This window comes from Dendrobates tinctorius, unplaced genomic scaffold (genome assembly GCF_039654945.1).
Source record: "Dendrobates tinctorius isolate UK_male_01 unplaced genomic scaffold, ASM3965494v1 ptg000156l, whole genome shotgun sequence".
Taxonomy (NCBI): domain Eukaryota; kingdom Metazoa; phylum Chordata; class Amphibia; order Anura; family Dendrobatidae; genus Dendrobates; species Dendrobates tinctorius.
In genome coordinates this window covers 13,381,423-13,403,168 of record NW_027361823.1, presented here as the reverse complement: position 1 = coordinate 13,403,168, position 21,746 = coordinate 13,381,423, and the positions used below count along the sequence as shown (strand labels likewise).

General features: G+C 44.6%; 1 protein-coding gene across 2 annotated transcripts in view; it reads right to left on the bottom strand.

Annotated features, from left to right (window-relative positions):
- PRKG1 (protein kinase cGMP-dependent 1) overlaps positions 1–21,746 on the bottom strand; it is a 1,325,447-nt gene that overhangs the window by 87,781 nt on the left and 1,215,920 nt on the right. For both annotated transcript variants that reach the window (XM_073548242.1, XM_073548243.1), the window contains exons 8-9: positions 20,094–20,159; positions 14,726–14,800 (exon numbers count right to left, since the gene is read on the bottom strand). In XM_073548242.1, coding sequence (XP_073404343.1) covers positions 14,726–14,800; positions 20,094–20,159 — 141 coding nt within the window. The remainder of the gene's footprint in view (positions 1–14,725; positions 14,801–20,093; positions 20,160–21,746) is intronic.

Genomic DNA, 21,746 nt, shown 5'->3' with positions numbered 1-21,746 from the left:
CTCCACCTCTCCTCAGTCTCATGATATTCCTGATTATCTAGCTGATTTTTCTGAGTATTTAGTGAGAGCAAGTCTGCGTCTTTGCCTCCTCATAGGAGTTATGACTGTGCAATTGAGTTGATGCCTGGGTGTATATTTCCCAAGGGTCGGCTTTTCAACTTATCAGTACCCGAACATGATGCTATGCGATCCTATATTAAGGAGTCATTGGAGAAGGGTCATATTAGACCATCCTCATCACCTTTAGGTGCTGGGTTTTTTTTTGTGGCCAAGAAAGATGGTTCATTAAGACCATGTATTGATTATCATTCCCTTAACAAGATGACGGTTAAATATCAGTACCCGTTACCTCTGACGTCTGATTTATTGTCCAGAGTGCCTGCTGGTTTACTAAGCTTGACCTCAGGGGGGCGTATAATCTTATTCGCATCAAGCATGGAGATGAATGGAAGACGGCGTTTAATACTCCGGAGGGACATTCTGAGTACCTGGTGATGCCTTTTGGGCTCACTAATGGCCCTTCTGTCTTCCAGTCCTTTATGAATGATATTTTCCGTGACTTTGTGGATACGTTTCTGATTATCTATCTGGACGATATTTTGATCTTTTCTAGGGATTGGGATTCTCATGTGGAACACGTCCGGACTGTGTTCTGGATTTTGAGGGAGAATTCCCTGTTTGTTAAGGGATCGAAATGCCTCTTTGGTGTACAGAGGATTTAATTTTTGGGATTTATCTTATCTCCATCGACTATTGAAATGGACCTGGCCAAGGTACAGGCCATTTATGATTGGGTTCAGCCTACTTCTTTGAAGGCCCTCCAGAAGTTTTTGGGTTTTGCTAATTTCTATTGTAAATTTATAGGCAATTTTTCTGGTATTGTCAAACCACTGACTGATCTGACCAAGAAGGGCGCTGATGTGCTGAATTGGTCTCCTGAGACTATCTCAGCATTTCAGGAGCTTAAGCAGAGATTTACTTCAGCTCCAGTTTTACGGCAACCTGATGTCTCACTTCCATTTCAGGTGGAGGTAGATGCTTCAGAGATTGGTGCAGGAGCTGTTTTGTCCCAAAAAGACCCTGTGACTTCTAAGATGAATCCCTGTGCCTTCTTTTCTCGAAAGTTCTCCCCATCTGAACGCAACTATGACGTGGGGAATCGGCATTTGAGGAGTGGAGACATTGGTTGGAGGGAGCTAGACATTAAGTTGTGGTCCTCACCGATCACAAGAATTTGATTTATCTTTAGTAGGCCAAACGCTTGAATCCTAGACAGGCTAGATGGACCTTGTTTTTCACGCGTTTTAATTTTGTGGTCTCTTTTCTTCCGGGCACTAAGAATGTTAAGGCAGATGCCCTTTCTAGGAGTTTCTTTGCCGATTCTCTTAGTGTGACCGAGCCTACTACCATCCTAGGTGAGGGGGTAGTTTTTTCTGCCATTTCGCCTGATTTGAGACGCGCCCTGGAGGAATTTCAGGAGGATAAACCTGAGCGTTGCCCTATGGGAAAATTGTATGTTCCTGACCAGTGGAGAAAGAGAGTCATGTCTGAAATTCATTGCTCCGCATTGGCTGGTCATCCAGGTATTTTTGGTACCAGAGATTTGGTGAGTCGGTCCTTTTGGTGGCCTGCCTTATCTCGTGACGTCAGAAATTTTGTACAGTCCTGTGGGATTTGTCCTCGGTCTAAACCCTGTTCTCGTTCTAGTGGGTTGCTGATGCCCTTGCCGGTGCCCAAGAGGCCATGGACCCATATCTCAATGGATTTTATTTCTGATCTTCCTGTCTCTCAGAGAATGACTTATCTGGGTGATTTGTGATAGATTTTCGAAGATGGTCCATCTTGTACCACTCTCAAAGTTGCCATCTTCCGCTGAGTTGTTGCCCTTGTTTTTACAACAGGTGGTTCTGTTACATGGGATTCCTGAGAACATTGTGTCCGACAGAGGAGTCCAGTTTGTTTTCAGATTCTGGAAAGCCTTTTGTTCCAATCTGGGAATTCAGTTATCCTTCTCCTCCGCGTTTCATCCCCAGACCAATGGACAGACTGAGAGAACAAACCAGACCTTGGAGTCTTATTTGAGATGTTTTATACATGCTGATCAGGATGATTGGGTCTCATTTTTGTCCTTGGCCGAATTCACACTGAACAATAGAGGTAGTTCTGCCACTTTGATGTCACCCTTTTTCTGTAATTTTGGGTTACATCCTCGATTCTCTTCAGGGCAAGTGGAATCTTCGCCCTGCCCAGGTGTGGACACTGTGGTTAAGAGAATGCAGCAGATATGGGACCAAGTGATGGATAAGTTGTCACTCTCTCAGGAAAAGGCCCAGCGATTTTCCAACCGGCATAGGACCATTGGTCCCCAGTTTAAAGTGGGTGATATGGTTTGGTTGTCGTCTAAGAATATTCCTATGAAGGTTGCATCTCCTAAATTTAAGCCAAGATTTATTGGTCCTTATAAGATTTTGGAAATTCTTAATCCTGTTTCATTTCGATTGGCTCTTCCAGTTACGTTCAAGATCCATAACGTATTTCACAAATCTCTGTTGAAGAGGTTTGTTGAGCCAGTGGTTCCTATGGCAGCACCTCCTGACCCTGTGTTGGTTGAAGGCAATGTGGAATATGAGGTAGAGAAAATATTGGATTCTCGTTTGGTTAGACGGAGACTCCAGTATTTGGTCAAATGGAAGGGTTATGGTCAGGAGGATAATTCTTGGGTCTCTGCCTCCGATATTCATGCCAATAGATTTGTTCGTGCTTTTCACCGGGCCCATCCTGATCGGCCTGGTGGCGTGGATGAGTGTTCAGTGACCCCTCCTCAAGGGGGGTTCTGTTGTGAGTTAATTCTCTGGTTCACCAGTCGTGAGTTCTCCTTCCAAACTCCCTCTGGTGGTAACAGGAGGTAGTGAGGCTGATTTGATCGGTGGAGATCTGCCACCTGAGAATGAGGATGACGATTGGATCTCAGGAGTCTCAGATTGGATTTAAGTCAGCCGAAGCCCTATTCAGTTGCTGGTGATTCCTTCTGGCTTGTCAGCTCTTGATTTTCAGCTCTGTTCCAGTCATCTAAAGCTAAGTTTTTCTGCTAATGTTCACACTTGATTTTGTTGGTCTATTCAGTTTTTTGTGTGGTCAGCCAGCCCTGGCTGGGGGCTGTGCTGAATTTCCACTCTTATTTATCAGTATTTTGCCAATTTGCTTTTTGTCCCTTACTAGTTTGGTCTCTTTTTGCTCTGTCTCAGAATATTTCAGAGTGCTGATATAGTGGGTGAAGTCTAGTGACTTCAAGGTTAATTTTGCTATCAGAAGTGTTGGACATTATTTTTGTAGGGTTTTTTGCAGGTTGCAGACAGTGTCTTTCCTTTCCTTTCTAGATAGTTTGGGCCCCATCGTTTGCTCAGCCTATTTTCCTGCCTGTGTTTGTGTCTTCATCTTGTTTCACCGTCAATACATGTGTGGGGGCTATCTATTCCTTTGGGGTCTGCTCTGGGGCAGTTAGTTTTCCCCTTTTCATGCTTTAGGCTTATTTAGTCCTCCGGTTGTGACGAAGCGTCTAGGAACATCGTAGTTACGCTCCACGGCTGTTGCTAGTAGTGTGGTAGGATCAGGGATCTGCAATCTGCATAGTTACCAACCTCTCTGGTTTTCTGTGACTTAGCTTGTTTTGCCTTTTTCTCCTCGGTGACCCATTCATAACATCAGACCTTTGCCCAAATGCTGCAGACCCTTACTGATGAGATTAGGGGGCTGTGCGTTGAGTTGGTGCAGCAACTGCAGCAGTTGGTGGGCTTTGGGGGCTTGGTTCAGAGACAGGCTCAGTCAGAACCCAAGATATCCCTCCCTGACAGATTTTCTGGAGGGAGAAATCATAGACAGGCTCAGCCAGAACCCAAGATATCCCTCCCTGACAGATTTTCTGGAGGGAGAGATCAGTTCTTGGTATTCCAGCAAGCCTGTAAATTGTATTTCAGGCTGTGCCCTCGTTCATCAGGGAGTGAAGAGCAACGGGTGGGAATCATTATGTCCCTTCTTAAAGGGGATCCCCAATCCTGGGCCTTCTCCCTTCCTGGACAATTCTCCATCATTAGAGTCTGTGGACGAGTTTTTTGTGGCTTTGGTGCTTGTGTATGGGGATCCTGATGGTGTCGCCCTGGCAGAATTTCGGATCCGTAGGTGTAAACAGGGAGCCTGGGTTGCTGAGGAGTACTGCTCAGAGTTTAGGAGCTGGGCCACTAATACTCAGTGGAATCACCCTGCGCTTGGGAGTCAATTTGTGCAGGGTTTGTCTCCAAAGTTGCAGGATACTCTGGTGCAGTACGCCGCCCCCAGGTCGCTGGTGGCCGCCATGTCCCTTGCCATCCGGGTGGATAGACGCCTCAGGGAAAGACATATACAAAAAGTGCCCCCCGATGTCCTCGCTAGGAAGGAGGACCCACCAGTGCAGATGGAGGAACCCAGACAGCCTGGTGTTGTTGATTCAAAAAAGGGGGTGTCTGCGGCTCGTCGTAGTGGGGGGTATGCTTTTCCTGTGGGAAGCCTGGCCATTTTATGAGAGCCTGCCCAGTTCATGCCTAGTCCCCAGACAAACCTATGCAAGTAGGAGGAGCTAGTTTGTGTACGGAGCTGTCTACGGTTCGAGGAGTGGTGTCGGCATGTTTTTACTGTGGGCAGACTGGTCATGTCATGAAGGCTTGCCCATTGCGCGCCAAATTATCTGTGCCATCTGAGAAGCCGCATTCCCCTGGTTGCTTGGAGGGAGGCGACCAGGGAGTATACATTTCCTCCATTTTGCCCTCCCAAGGTGCCAAGTCAGCAGAAGTCTTGGCTGGCGGGGTACCGGAGGTGATACCGGTGCTTGTGGACAGCAGAGCAGAAGTCAGTTTGGTGGATGCTCGCTTTGTCCAGACACATGGTCTGAGGTGTAGGATGCTAGCCCAGCCTATAAGTGTTCAGGCCATAAACTCTGTTCCAGTGAGCCAGGGAAGCTTGACCCAAGTCGTAGAGAGTATCCATCTGCATATAGGACATCACAAGGAGTCCTTATCGTGCTACGTCTTGGAGGGAATGCCAGTACCTATTGTTTTAGGCCTCCCTTGGCTGAAAAGACACAACCCGGTAATAGATTGGTGGGCGAGGGAAGTGGTCAGCTGGGGCACTCGTGTGAGGGCTGCTGCCTAGGAACTACTGTCTCTGCCGTCTCTCTTCAACGGACCCCTTCCTCTCCGGTGAGAGCAGCAGATGTGCTTCAGGAGAGTAGGGGCAAGTCTCAACCCTCGCCGTTGGCCAATCCTGGGAGGCGCAGACCTCGTGGTGGTAGGGGTTGGAGGGTGGTGCACCCCTTGGTGAAGTGCGAGAGTGTGTGTGTGGTAACACAGGGGGACGCCTCTGTTGTCAATCCTAGAATGAGTTCTCCAAATGGCGACAAACGAACGAGTGGCAATAAACGTTCAGGTCCGGACCTGAGTGTGAACGAGCGTGTATGGGTGGCCACCAAAAAACATCCAGTGGAAGTGTGTTGTGGAGTGTTACCAGCTCATACCTAGCAGACACATACACAACTCGTTCCCCAGGTCAACGCTTCGGAGATGTGTGATGCCTCCAGAACAAATGTTGCCAATACCAGCGGGCTCATTTGTCATCAACCTGACGTCCAGGTAGTTGCTGGAGTGAACTCTGGGTCTGAGCATCCCCGCTGTAGGTGGTTCACTGATGGGGAGCGGTCTTGAGGGTCTAGAGGCCCCTCATTAAGGGGAGGGTGCTGTCATGATCCATTCTGGATCAGGACTGATATAAAGCACAGGTAACCTTTTTTTCTGTGCTTAGGTTTGGTTTTTGCACACGGTGGCCATTGGGATTATTGCACTGTGGTGTCTTTTGTTCTAAATTTGCCCCCCCGTGGTGGTGAACGTCATTGCAATCTGTTTCTTTAGTTAAGTGCACATGATTAGATTGCAGGTGTGATTGCTGGCTCTGCTATAAAAGAGTCACAGGTGTTGCAATCAGCGTTGGTGATAGTATTCATTTCCAACCATCCCTGGTGGAGGAAGGAGCTGGAGAGAGCTCCTTGCAGCATGGTCAGAGCCCTGGTGTGGAAGGAGTCAGAGGGGATTTTGTTATGAATGAGTCACCGTAGGAGGCAAAAACAGAAATGCTAGCTAAGTCCAGAAAACCAGAGAAGTTGGCAGCTATCGGATTGCAGACCCCTGAACCTATCAACAACAACTAGCAGTAGCCGTGGGGGGTTCCTACGGTGCCCTAGACCCCTCGATCACAGCCGGAGAACTACATAGCCTAAAGACAGAAAGGGAAATCTAAACTGCTCCAGAGCAGACCCCAAAGCAATAGGCAGCCCCCAACATATAATGACGGTGAAGCAAGATGAAAAAACACTCACACAGATAGAAAGATAGGCTGAGCAAATGTTGGGGCCCAGGCAAACTAAATAGCACAGGATAGGAAAGCTGCTGTTTGCAATCCGCCAAAAACCCTATCAAAATAAGGGCCAACAGGCTGATAGGGATAAAAGGCCCTGAAGACGCTAGGCTTCAAAAAGACTATATCAGCACTCAGGTATTTTCTGAAGACAGAGCAAAAAGGAATTCAACTCACCCCAGCAGGGAAAGGCAGAAATTCAGAAAAACAAGGCAAAACAAAACACAAATGCAAAAAGCAGTGCAGAAAACTTAGCTTTTGAGGAGCAGGAATCAGACTGGTCTCCTAGAATCCCTCAGAGAGATCACCAGCAAGGCAGAAGGGCGTCGGCTGCCTTATATCCAGTCAGCAATTCCCGTCACCCAGTCATCATCATCATACCCTGGTGCTTGGTAATTAGCCTCACTACCTTCCTTCACCAGAAGAGGGAGTTCATCAGACCTCAATGGTAAAGGGGAAAATGAACTCACAACAGTACCTCCCCCTTGATGAAAGGCACGCACCAATCTTTTGGCATGAATACCAGAGGCAGAGACCCAGGAATTATCCTCCTGACCATAACCCTTCCACTTAACCAAATACTGGAGTCTCCGTCTAGCCAGACGGGAATCCAGTATCTTCTCTACCTCATATTCCATGTTACCTTCAACCAATACAGGGTCCGGAGGTGCCACCCCAGGAACTACTGGTTCAACAAACCTCTTCAACAAGGACTTATGAAACACATTATGGATTTTAAATGTGACAGGAAGAGCCAAACGAAAAGAGACCGGATTAATAATCTCCAAAATCTTGTAAGGTCCAATAAATCTAGGCTTAAACTTAGGCGAAGCCACCTTCATAGCGATATTTTTTGATGATAACCAAACCATATCACCAACCTTAAACTGGGGACCAATGGTCCTATGTCGGTTGGAAAACCGCTGGGCCTTTTCCTGTGAGAGAGATAACTTATCCACCACTTGGTCCCAGATCTGGTGCACTCTCTCCACCACAGTGTCAACACCTGGGCAGGCAGAAGGCTCCACCTGCCCTGAAGAAAATTGAGGATGAAACCCAAAGTTACAAAAAAAAGGTGACATCAAAGTGGCAGAACTAGCTCTATTATTTAAAGCAAATTCGGCCAAGGGCAAAAATGAAACCCAATTATCCTGATCAGCGGAAATAAAACATCTCAAATACGACTCCAAGGTCTGGTTTGTTCTCTCCGTCTGCCCATTGGTCTGAGGGCGAAAAGCAGAGGAGAAGGACAACTGAATTCCCAGCTTGGAACAGAAAGTCCTCCAAAATCTAGACACAAACTGAACTCCTCTGTCAGATACAATGTTCTCAGGAATCCCGTGCAAGCGAACCATCTGTTGCAAAAACAGGGACACCAACTCAGAGGAAGATGGCAACTTAGGGAGTGGTACAAGATGAACCATCTTAGAGAACCTATCACAAATCACCCAAGTAACAGTCATTCTCTGAGAGACAGGCATATCAGAGATGAAATCCATTGAAATATGGGTCCATGGCCTCCTGGGGACCGGCAAAGGCATCAACAACCCACTAGAGCGAGAACAAGATTTAGACAGGGAGCAAGTCCCACAGGACTGCACAAAATTCCTGACATCACGAGACAAGGCAGGCCACCAAAAAGACCAACTCACCAGATCTCTAGTACCAAAAATACCTGGATGACCAGCCAAAGCAGAGCAATGAACTTCAGACATCACCCTCTTCTTCCACTGGTCAGGAACATACAACTTTACCCTGGGACAACGCTCAGGTTTGTCCTCCTGGAACTCTTCCAGAGCACGTCTCAAATTGGGTGAGATGGCAGAAAGAACTACCCCTTCGCCTAAGATGGTAGCAGGCTTGGTCACCACAGGAGAATCAGCAAAGAAGCTCCAAGAGAGAGCGTCAGCCTTGACATTCTTAGTGCCAGGAAGAAAAGAGACCACAAAATCAAAACGTGTAAAAAACAAGGCCCACCTAGCCTGTCTAGGGTTCAAGCATTTGGCCAACTCCAGGTAAATCAAATTCTTGTGGTCAGTGAGGACCACGACTTGACGTTTCACTCCCTCCAACCAATGTCTCCACTCCTCAAATGCCCATTTCATGGCTAACAGTTCCCGATTCCCCACATCATAATTACGTTCAGATGGAGAGAACTTTCGGGAAAAGAAAGCACAGGGATTCATTTTAGATGTTACAGGATCCTTTTGGGACAAAACAGCTCCTGCACCAATCTCAGAAGCGTCCACCTCTACCTGGAATGGGAGTGAGACATCAGGTTGCCGCAAAACCGGGGCAGAAGTGAATCTTCGCTTCAGCTCCTGAAAGGAAGAAACAGCCTCCGGAGACCAATTCAACACATCAGCACCCTTCTTAGTCAGATCAGTCAATGGCTTGGCAATACTAGAAAATTTTGCTATAACTTTCCGATAAAAATTAGCAAAACCCAAAAACTTCTGGAGGTCCTTCAAAGAAGTGGGCTGAACCCAATCATAAATGGCCTGTACCTTGGCCGGGTCCATTTCAATAGTTGACGGAGACAAAATAAATCCCAAAAAAGAAATCCTCTGTACCCCAAAAAGGCATTTCGATCCTTTGACATACAGGGAATTCTCCCTCAAGATCCGGAACACAGTCCGAACATGTTCCACATGAGAATCCCAATCCTTGGAGAAGATCAAAATATCATCGAGATAGATAATCAAAAATTTATCCACAAAGTCTCGGAAAATGTCATTCATGAAGCACTGGAAGACAGAAGGGGTATTAGTGAGCCCAAAAGGCATCACCATGTACTCAAAATGTCCCTCCGGAGTATTAAACACCGTCTTCCATTCATCCCCATGCTTAATGCGGATAAGATTATACACCCCCCTGAGGTCAAGCTTGGTAAACCAGCAAGCACCTTTAACTCTGGAGAATAGATCCGAAATCAGGGGTAACGGATACTGATATTTAATAGTAATTTTGTTGAGGGCACGATAATCAATACAAGGCCTTAATGAACCATCCTTTTTGGCCACGAAAAAAAACCCAGCACCTAAGGGTGAAGAGGATGGTCTAATATGACCCTCATCCAACGCCTCCTTAATATAGGATCGCATAGCTTCGTGCTCGGGTACAGATAAATTGAAGAGCTGACCCTTGGGAAATTTACACCCCGGGCTCAGTTCAATTGCACAGTCATAACTCCTATGAGGAGGCAAAGACACAGACTCATTCTCACTAAATACATCATAAAAGTCCGCCAAATAGTCAGGAACATCATGCGACTGAGGAGAGGTGGAAAAAACCAGAGCCTCACTAAGGACACACCGACAATCCCAACTCACCACAGACACAGATTTCCAATCCAAAACTGGATTATGAATTTGCAACCAGGGAAACCCCAGAACAATGGTATCATGCAAATTATGCAACACCAAAAATCTGCAATTTTCTTGATGGTCTGGGGCGACCCGCATTACCACCTGGGTCCAAAACTGAGGTTTATTTTTCGCCAAAGGAGTGGCATCAATCCCTCTCAAAGGGATAGGCGTCCGCAGAGGTGTCATTGGAAATCCACAACGTTTAGCAAAATCCAAGTCCATTAGGTTCAGGGCTGCTCCCGAATCCACAAAAGCCTTGGCGGAAAATGTGGACAGGGAGCAGATCAGAGTAATTGCCAGAAGAAACTTAGGTTGAACACCACCCTCAGAAAAAGTGTGTGCAAAACGTTTCTCTCGCTTAGGACAGACAGAAATAATATGCGAGGCATCTCCACAAAAAAAACACAGCTTTTTACACCTTCTGAACTTCTGACGTTGCTCCCTGGACAAAACTCTATCACATTGCATAGGTTCAGACACTTGTTCAACAGGTGGCAACACCTCTTGTGCAGTCCTGTGTTCACGTAAACGCCGATCAACCTGAATGGCTAATGACATAGAATCGTCAAGACCAGAGGGAACAGGAAATCCCACCATAGTATCTTTTACGTCTTCTGACAAACCCTTCCGAAAGAGAGCTGCCAAGGCATTATCATTCCAGGTAGTAAGGACCGCCCACTTTCGGAATTTTTGACAGTACAATTCTGCAGAATCTCGACCCTGGCTCAATGCCAACAGGGTCTTTTCAGCCTGATCAATAGCATTAGTTTCATCATACAACAACCCCAAGGCTTGAAAAAATGCGTTCACATTAGTCAGAATAGGATCATCTGGTTTCAAAGAAAACGCCCAATCCTGGGGATCGCCACGCAGCAAAGAGATGACAATTTTAACCTGCTGCGCGGAGCTCCCTGACGAGTTAGGCTGCAAGGCAAAAAATAATTTACAATTATTTTTGAAATTCAAAAATTTAGACCGATCCCCAAAAAACACATCAGGAGTAGGGATCTTTGGTTCAGCAGAATGTGAATGAGCAAGGTAGGCGGAAATTCCCCGCACTTCCACAGCGAGCTGCTCCACACGATCAGACAATTGCTTTATCTCCATTGAGAGAAAAAAAATTCCCCCTACGGCCTCAGAGATATAGAGGAAAAAATATACACACTTTTTTTTTTTTTTTTTTTTACAATTCTTTCCTGCTAATGAGTACCCTAGGATCTGCGGTATGGCTGGTGATTCTGTTATGAATGAGTCACCATAGGAGGCAAAAACAGAAATACTAGCTAAGTCCAGAAAACCAGAGAAGTTGGCAGCTATCGGATTGCAGACCCCTGAACCTATCAACAACAACTAGCAGTAGCCGTGGGGGGTTCCTACGGTGCCCTAGACCCCTTGATCACAGCTGGAGAACTACATAGCCTAAAGACAGAAAGGGAAATCTAAACTGCCCCAGAGCAGACCCCAAAGCAATAGGCAGCCCCCAACATATAATGACGGTGAAGCAAGATGAAAAAACACTCACACAGATAGAAAGATAGGCTGAGCAAATGATGGGGCCCAGGCTAACTAAATAGGACAGGATAGGAAAGCTGCTGTCTGCAATCCGCCAAAAACCCTATCAAAACAAGGGCCAACAGGCTGATAGGGATAAAAGGCCCTGAAGACGCTAGGCTTCAAAAAGACTATATCAGCACTCAGGTATTTTCTGAAGACAGAGCAAAAAGGAATTCAACTCACCCCAGCAGGGAATGGCAGAAATTCAGAAAAACAAGGCAAAACAAAACACAAATGCAAAAAGCAGTGCAGAAAACTTAGCTTTTGAGGAGCAGGAATCAGACTGGTCTCCTAGAATCCCTGAGAGATCACCAGCAAGGCAGAAGGGCGTCGGCTGCCTTATATCCAGTCAGCAATTCCCATCACCCAGTCATCATCATCATACCCAGGTGCTTGGTAATCAGCCTCACTACCTTCCTTCACCAGAAGAGGGAGTTCATCAGACCTCAATGGTGAAGGGGAAAATGAACTCACAACAGGATTTCCTTGTAGCTCTGACAGAGCTTGGTGGCAGCGTTTCAGGAGGAGAGCTGCATTCTGGTGGTGGACTGTTGCCAGGAGCAAGTGCACAGAGTAAAGCTAAGTGGTTTTCCCCTGTCTTTGTTTTTCCTTCGTGTGTATTAGTACAGTGGTGGGGCCAGTGCCTGCGCCTCCCAGCTCCCTAGCAAGGGATAGGTGTAGGGTGTGCTAGGGCGACAGGTATCCTGAGCGGTGGCGGTGCGGAAGCGGCATAGGGAACGTTAGGAGCATTAGGGACACTGACTCAGGGGAGTGCAGGAGGTCTCCACGTCCCCTTTCCCTATCGCAGGGCCTACTGTTGTAACTGCGTTCCCTCCCCCTTGTCTTGTTGCTTATAGTTACCGGCCTGCTGGTCGCGTCACACAGGACGGGTCCACGTGACAGTACCTTCTTGTGCATGATGCCATGATGCTCAAGCATCATATGGAGCCTTGTCATCCAATTACACACTAAGGGGACAAGAAATGGGGCTGCAAGTGGGTGTGGATGGGGGCTGGAAGGGTGTGTGGTTCATAAATAAAATGGCACAGCTTAAGGACATGATAACACCTTACAAAAAGGTTTCAGTCAATTTAAGGCCTTAGTTAATTAACTAAGTTAGGCTCGCTGTCAGGCACATAATCAAGCTTACTAGCCAGCCCTCTTCATCATTTGCCAACACACAGAAAGGGGAAAGAAACTTTCTGATTGTGTTCTGCTCAATGCAAATGTTAAAATTCCAGGATAGAGAGGGGGAGTCTGAAATATAATGGTAATTAATTCCTATTTGGAAAAGATCCAAAAATGTTTAGTCTCGATTAAACCCTTTTAAGGCTAAGTGCACACATACCGGAACTCTTGCGGAAATTACCGCGAGAATTCCGGAATTCCATTCCGCGGGAAAATCGCATTTTAAATTCCCGCGATTTTCCCGCGGAAAAACTAGCATTTTGCAAGCGTATTTAGCTTGCAAAATGCTAGCATTTTCCAAGCGATCTGTAGCATCGCTTGGAGAACTGATTGACAGGTTGGTCACACTCGTCAAACATAGTGTTTGACGAGTGTGACCAACTTTTTACTACTGAGGCCGCCTATGCGGCTTCAGTAGTAAAAGATAGAATGTAAAAAAAAATAAAAAATAGTGTTATTCTCACCTTCCGACGTCCCACGCATCCGCTCCCAGTAATCCTTTGCGAAAATGCCCGCGATGACGTCCGTTCTCGCGGGATCGCGATGTCTCGCGGTAATTCGCGATGACGTCGCGCGAATGACCGCGAGACTTCACGATCCCGCGAGAACGGATGCCATCGCGGGCATTTTCGCAAAGGCGTACTGGGACCGGGAGCGTGGAGAGAGGCGGGAATGCTGCGCGGGACGCCGGAAGGTAAGAATAACAATATTTTTTATTTTAAATTCTATTTTTTACAGGGATATGGTACCCAAAGCCCGGAGGACAGTCTCCTCTCCTCCGGACCGTGGGTACCATCCGCAATTGTTCTGCTTACTTTCCGCATGGTGTGCACAGCCACATGCGGGAAGTAAGCGGAACAATGCAATCCTATGGGTGCGGGATCGCCACGATTCCGCAAATTAATGAGCATGCTGCGTTTTTTACCGCGAAGCGATTCCGCCGTGGTAAAGATCGCAGCATTAGCACAGCATTGCAGAATCCCATAGGAATGCATGGGACGCTTATTTTTCGCGTTTTCGCGGCAAAATCACGCAGTTAAAACCGCCGCGGAAACGCGAAAAAAACGCCACGTGTGAACTCAGCCTAAATATTTCACTATGAAAAGACTCACGCTTGACTATTTAAAAGAGGTTATTTTAAATGAAAGGTGGAGTTACCAGTGTGAGACATGAAGATCAGGGGAACAGACTGTCAGTCAGTATATGTCTCACACTGGTAATGCCCTTTTTAATTTAAAATAAGCTCTAGAGGTAGACCACTCAGGAGATCTGTGTCCGGCCCATAGATCTTTACCGCTCATTTACATATTATGACAAATATTGAATTTCTTTGGAAAAAGACATTGGATCGCAGATATCAAGGTATTATTTTATTCAGCTTCCTATGACCTAAATGCCCATATAGACCGCTTAGGAGGGTTGATCTTACTGAGAGAGTCCCATTAATGCAATGAAAGAAACAGTATTTTCCTTTTCTATAAAGGCATGCTTACATTTTAAAGGAATATAAACAAATTAAAGTTATACTTCATACAATGAAAAGTTCTATAATTTTTAAATTTACTTTCCCTATCAATTACTCATGATTTTCAAGATCTCTTCATTCAGTCAGTCCTATTTGATACCTCCCATTGAGGCCGTAGCATGTTTTAATTCTTTTTATTTGTGCATGCATCATTCCAAAATTCCAGCAAAATTATTGCGGCTCTACCGTGAAAAAAACAAGCAGGTTGATCAGGGGAAAAAAAAAAAAAAAACTGCAACGTGGCAGCAACATGTGACGGCAGCCTAAAAACCTTCTTGGTTTGCTTCCAGAAGATACAAATCTGTACTGTAAGGAGTCATGCACCAGTGTATTCATCATATCCTCAGGCCATGTGATGGATACACATGAATGAATAGCTAAGAGCAGAGATCTTGAAAACCATGAAAGATTGCAAAAGTATAATGCAAAGCGGTTAAACTTTGCATTATAATTGAAGATGATGTATTTACAGAAGCCATGGTGCCGCTTGCTAAGATCCATGTATGCGTTACGACCAGAAGCAAAGCTAATGAATTACCAATTTTGGAAGACAGAGAAAGCTTCTGTTCCCAATTACATTCCTCCCTTCTTTGTGTTCCTATTTATAGCTGACGCATTAGCTTCAATGTTACAGCCAACGTCACATATTACTTACTTTGCCTTAGCCTCGGCATCTTCATAAGCCTTGTTAGACACATCATCCAAACCTCCAATCAAATGCTTGAAAGAGCTGCAAAAAACACAAAGCATAGTTAGCGAACAGCCCTGATCATAACGACGAAGAAGCCAGTAACAGCCTATAGACGAGACATTGGGCACAGATTTGCCAAGATCTTCCGTGTCCTCATGCTTGCCTTTTATCTCAGCATGGATGGCAGGCAATGTAATAACATTTCATCCAGTCTTGAATATTTTAGACAATCTCTCTCCAGTCTATTAATGCCGGGGGTAGAGGTCTAGGAAACAAGTAATTTGTCCAAGCAAAACTAACTGCTGAAATGCTGACAAATTCGCTTAATGATTCATTTTTCTCATTAGGATCATAAACTGATGGAAATGTTTGCATGTGTATTTATACTACAGTAATTTCCAAATCATTCATCTGCTTCAGGACGGAAGGCACGAGACGTAGGAATATTCCATTTTTTGTAAGGCACACGAGAAGTGGCTTATTAGCAGTAATCAGTTAATTGTATGTTTTAGCCGTTAATTACTTTTGACAAAACATCATGGTCATAAATAGATTATCTAAATCAATCGTTGACTTGAGTTCTCCAAAGTTAGCACTTTTTCTACTTCTAGATATATACTATTTTTTCTTGACGATATGAAGCACTGTGTCTATAGTCCACTGAAACCTATTCAGCAACCCAAAATTTCTATACTGACGATCGCAATTCAATTTGCATAGCTGTAGCTGTTAGCCAGATGCCATGCCTCCCAGCAAAATCTCTTTGCAAAAATCTAGCTAGTTAGCGACCGGCCAGTCATCATTTTGCTTGATTCTTTTGAGGGCTAGGAAGTGGTTAAAAAAGTAAAGATATTATTCCTTCTTGTCCTAGGCCCTCATGTGAGTCTTTACACTAAAGCTAGGGTCACAAACCGTTTTTGTTCCATCTGAGAAAATCGTTCAAATTAAGTTAATCTGACTCTGATTTTGAAGGTTAAGTGAAAAAATAAGTTTTTCCACCTTCTTTATTATATCAGTCCATGAAAATTGTACCACACTTGGATGTCATAGAGCTGAATGGGCGAGTGCCATCCGATTCTAAGTGGCATATTGTGCATGCTGCGATATCTGAGTGGTTCAAGGACAAAAAATTTGACATGTGAACAGCCCCATAGAATAACATGGGGATAGCACTCGTCTGATTTATACATTTGTCTGCTCTAGCCCTTATTATGCTGGAGTAGCTACTGGATCCCCCACTGTGGTCCTTGGTTCTTCAGGTACTGAAACCAGTATTTGTCATGTGTCACCCCACCTACCTCCCTATGGGACTGCATGAGGATAATCACTGGCATCAAGTCTGGAAGAACAGAAGATTAGAGAGGAGCACCAGGGAGCTTTAGTGGAGGCAGAGTATGATAAGGTCTGAGGACAAGTAAGGGCCCCGTCACACATAACAACTCTACAGCGATCCCGCAAACGATACGACCAGATAAGGGTCGTTGTTGCATCGCTGTGTGATCGCTGGTGAGATGTCAAACTGACCGATCTTCCCAACGACGCTGCAACGATATGGCGACCCATAGCGACCTTTGTAACGATCTCGGCGGTCGTTGAAACCCTGTCACACTACTTTTGTTCTGACGATGCAGTACATGATGAGGGCGGTACTTTGTGATGTTTGCAGGCACCCAGGCGTGGATTAGCGTTAGCTTTTCAGCGCCCCTTAATCTCCGATTGGTGGTCACTACTGCGTTCTGATTGGCGGAGCATTTCTTCTTTGTTTGACCCTATGAAAAGGCAACCTCGCAGTGCTTCTGTTCTTTGTTCCTGCCAGCGTATTTCAGATCATAGTAGCGTTCTTTGTTCCTGCAAGATTATACTAGCGGTCTCCAGCTGGGACTCCAAACAGAATTCCATTTTTTCCCACGATTATTACTTGGACAGCGATCTCGCTGTGTGTGACGGGGCCTTAAGAACAATGTGTTTAATATTTTATAACCCCTTCCCTCTCTGGAGAGATTTCAAAGCATAATAAACAGCAATAGGGAAACTTTTACAATAATCAAAAGGGAATATAGTGGTCGATTAAAAACATTTAGACGGGAAAAACACAGTGAGCACAACTTAAAGGGAATCTGTCACCCCTTTTTTGAGATATCGTATAATGATATAATTTATTTGTGTGTCACATAAGGATTCTCTTAGTACTTTTGCTTCCCCCTGACCCCGCACCTTTCATGCATAAATACCTTTTTTATATCGTTTCAGATGTATGTAAACTGCCACGGTCTGGTCCGATGGGCGGGGCTTATTCACCTGCTCCTCCCTCCCTGTCTTGCTCTACACAAGAAGAAATGCGTAGAGCAAGACAGGGAGGGGGGAGCAGGTGAATAAGCCCCGCCCAGCGGACCGGACAGCGGCAGTTTACATACATCTGAACCGATATAAAAAGGTATTTATGCATGAAAGGTGCGGGGTCAGGGGGAAGCAAAAGTACTAAGAGAATCCTTATGTGACACACAATTGAATGATATCATTATATGATATCTCAAAAAAGGGGTGACAGATTCCCTTTAAGTAATGGTGCTAAAGGTTAGGTTCCTAAACTAAGTAGTTATAAGTTATAAACCTAGCACTCAACTTTAGGATATTCAGAAGAATATTTAGTGTAGTACATAAAAAAAGTTTCGGTCAAATTTAGACCTTCTTCAGTTACGTACTGTACCAAATACGTGGTAATAGGTATTAAACCTATTATGAAGATTCATGTGCTCTTAATTGGGGTGATCCGTCCCACTGCCTGTTGTAGTATGCTTATAGAGGCCAGTAGATGAGGCAACATATGCACTTATGCTGTTTACTGGGGAGGTCCGTCCCACAGCCTTGTGTCAGCCAGTAGATGGGGAGGATGTGCCTCCAGACAGAGTATTATATAATTAACAAAAAAGTGTGAAACAACTTAAAATACTGCATGTCTTATATTCTAGGTTCTTCAAAGTAGCCACCTTTTTCTTTGATTACTGCTTTTCACACTCTTGACATTCTCTTGATGAGCTTCAAGAGGTAGTCACCGGAAATGGTTTTCACTTCACAGGTGTGCCCTGTCAGATTTAATAAGTGGGATTTCTTGCCTTATAGATGGGGTTGGGACCATCAGTTGTGTTGTGCAGAAGTCTGGTGGATACACAGCTGATAGTCCTACTGAATAAACTGTTAGAATTTGCATTATGGCAAGAAAAAAGCAGCTAAGTAAAGAAAAACGAGTGGCCATCATTACTTTAAGAAATGAAGGTCAGTCAGTCTGAAAAATTGGGAAAACTTTGAAAGTTTTTAGGTCTCGATAATATTTTGGTTAAAGGGAACCTTTATAAACTCGCTGCCTAACGGCTCCTTTATCCTGTTTGACACATTAACAGATCATTAGAAAAGGTATTCCGGGTGCATGATTACCTGATGAATGGGACAACTGGTCTCGGAAACAACTACCCCATTGATTAGTCAAAAGGTTAGTTTGCAAAAATACTTTTTCTAATGATCTGAGATCAGCGTCCGGCCCATAGTCGTGAGAAGCTCATTTAAAAAAAAATAGATTTATCTGGAATAAGAGATCGGATCACAGATGTCAAGGTGTCATTTTATTTAGTTTCCTGTGACCTGCATGCCCATATAGATGGCTCAGGAGGGTTGATCCTTCTGACAGATTTGCTTTAATGTTTATTGAGACTTATTGTAATTAGTGACGAGCGAGCATACTCGTTGCTCGGGTTTTCCCGAGCATGCTTGGGTGTCTTCTGAGTATTTTGGCGTGCTCGTATATTTAGTTTTTGTCGACGCAGCTGCATGATTTGCGGCGGCTAGACAGCCTGATTACATGTGGGGATTCCCTATCAAACAGGCAACCCCCACATGTATTCAGGCTGTCCAGCAGCCACAAATCATGCAGCTACGGCGACGAAAACTAAATCTCCGAGCATGCCAAAATAATCGGAGGACACCCGAGCATGCTCGGGAAAACCCGAGCAACGAGTATACTCGCTTACCACTAATTGTGATGTTTCGTCTCCTAACAAATCTTGATCTAACTGACAAAATGCAGAGGATAAAATCTTAGCTGGATACATGCTAGACCTGCTGGTAAAACTAATGGAGCAATGTGATCTGGTGAATCGGCAGCTAGAAGTGGCATGTATGGATTTATCTGTTGAAGCTTTGCTAGTCTTCTCAATTATAAATTTCTGCTATGTCGGTTTTCGATATTCAAGAGCTCTGGCTATCCCACCCCAGCCATTGTTTGACAGCTTTCTTCATACACTGTGCGTAGGCAGAAAGCTGCAAAACAATAAAGTGGGCGGGGTTAAATTAAGCTGATTCCTGAGAGGACTATCAAAGCTGCAGCAGTTAAATCAATGATTTATCAAAACTATAGCAAGAAGCCCAGTAAGCGATCTAGCAATGAAAGAAAGGTCTATGTCCCTATTGTACACTGCCCCATGATAAAGAAGCATCAACCTTGTGACAAATTCTCTTTAAAGAAAAATTCCAGAGACAACAAGTTAACACCTATCCAAAGACAGGTGAGTACTTGTAGGGTAATAAGAGTATGATTACTTGGCCCTCCGCTGATAGGAATGGGCATAGATGATAAATTCTAGATTATTGGGGGTCCAAATGCTGGGAGCCAAACCAATTGTAAAAACAGAAAGTCTGTGTTTTCAATCAAATAGAGCAATGATAATGGATGCACCTTGCCACTGGGGGTCTAACAGTTGGTACCTTCTCAGATTGCAAGAATGGGGGTGCCATGTCCTCTTTTGGAACAAACATGAAAGTTGCCCATTCACACTTATCGTCAATTTAAGGAGAATCTGTCACCAGGTTTTTGCAATCTCATCTAAAACCAGCATAATGTAAGGAAACAGACCCTGATTCCAGCAATGTAGCAGTTAGTTTATTGGGTGCAGGAGTTGTAACAAAGAGTTTCTAGATACAGCAGAGCTCAGAAAGCTAAAACCGCCCACACCACAGCTTTCTGTGTACATTTTCAAATGACAGCAAGCTGCTCATCAGAGAAGGGGGCTTGTTCGGACCAGGGCTCACATGAGCTGTAGTCCAGGCAATGATTATCTCATAGTGCTAAAACACCAATTGCATTGAAACAACAGCAAACAGCCTAATAAGTGACAAGTCACTAAGATCTGTGTCTCAGCCCCTACCTCTTTCAGACAGATTGCCTTTAACTCGATCATATCAGCAGAGAATAGCTGCATTTGGCCAATCCAATCATTACCTTAGGCTCTGAATGGACGGCAATGTGCACATAAAATCAAACATGAAATCGAATGGTACTTACTCTCTGTCAATGACAAGACACATCACAGCCTCAGCGGCAATAACATTTGCTGTTCGGACATCCTCTCTAGAAAACAAAAGAAGCTATTATTATTATTAATATCAACTTTAATATTAGAGAACTTTTCATTATCAATAAGATGAAAAAAAGACAAAACCAAACCATAGATAACTGTAAAAACTTGAATAAACCTAATAAATATATAAAACCCAACTTTCTTCAGATTTCAATCCTTCAGCATAGGGTAATTATATCTTGAGAACTGGCTGCATGCTCGTTTATTAGATCAATAGTGAGAGTTGTCCTCATTTTGGAACATTTTTTCTTGCTTTCTTGCATATATTTTGGCCTAAAAATCATTTAAGAAAATAAGTTTAATTAAAAATGTTACAGTATTTGCCTTTTAAAGTCTCTGTGGAGCACTGTCTATTGCTGGCTGCAGAACGATTTAAAAGGGAATTTGACATCACAGAACGACTGTTCAAACCAAGCACAGACGCTCGGTGCACCCTTGGCGTTGCCAATCATTTATATCCAGCTTCTCAACTACTTATTTTCCTTCTATCTCTACCCACCTCTTCTTAGATTGACAGCTCCTATAGAGACGGAGAAAATGCTTGGCCACGGCAATGGTTCGCGGCGCACCTGTGCTTGGTTTGAACGGTTGTTCAGTGTCAACAGACTCTCTTTGAGGCCGGGGTCACAATTGCGAGAAACTCGCACAATTCTCGCGTCTCAATACCCGGCACTGTCGCCACCACTCGGGACCGGACTTTGCGGCTGCATGTATTTCTATGCAGCTGAGCGCTCCGATCCGAGTACCGGCGGCAGTGTCGGGTACTGAGAAACGAGACTCGTGTGAGTTTCTCACAATTGTGACCCCGGCCTGATTGTTCAAACCCGATGACTGTTCAAACCAAACACAACATTTAAGTTCACCTTCCCACATACTTATTTTCCATCTATCACTACCATATTCTCTAGAGCAGAGTTCCCCAACTCCAGTCCTCAAGGCCCACCAACAGATCATGTTTTTAGGATTTCCTTAGTATTGCTCAGGTGAAAATTGCATCACCTGTACAATACAAAGGAAATCCTAAAAACATGACCTGTTGGTGGGCCTTGAGGACTGGAGTTGGGGAACCCTGCTCTAGAGAGAACACAAGTAGGTGGGAATGTGCCCATAAATGCTTGGTGACACCAAGGGTGCGCTGAGCACCTCTACTTGGATTGAACAGTCATTTTGTGTCGACAGAGTCTCTTGAACTGAAAATCTATCAGTGAGCTCAATCTGACAGTCTGATGTAACTTTTATCTCTCCTGTTTCATCTGATTTATGACCAGAGAACACATCAAAGTTGAGTGTGTAGAGAAAGCAGAGAGTCTACAAAAGCCAAATGCACAATTTTTAACTAAATCCAACCTCAAAAATGATTTTTAGCCTAAAATGAATGCATTTTTACGGAAAAATAAAATTGTGGACAACCCCTAATGTTAATTAGAGACGGTTTCCTATAATCTCGCATTCAAGGAAATCCACTGTATGAAATGGAAACATGTTATGGACTAGAAAAAGTTACTACTATATCCTAAAGCTCACAATGGCGGCCTAATATTCTCCTTGAATGGAGCGTTAGGCTTGTTTCTAATGAG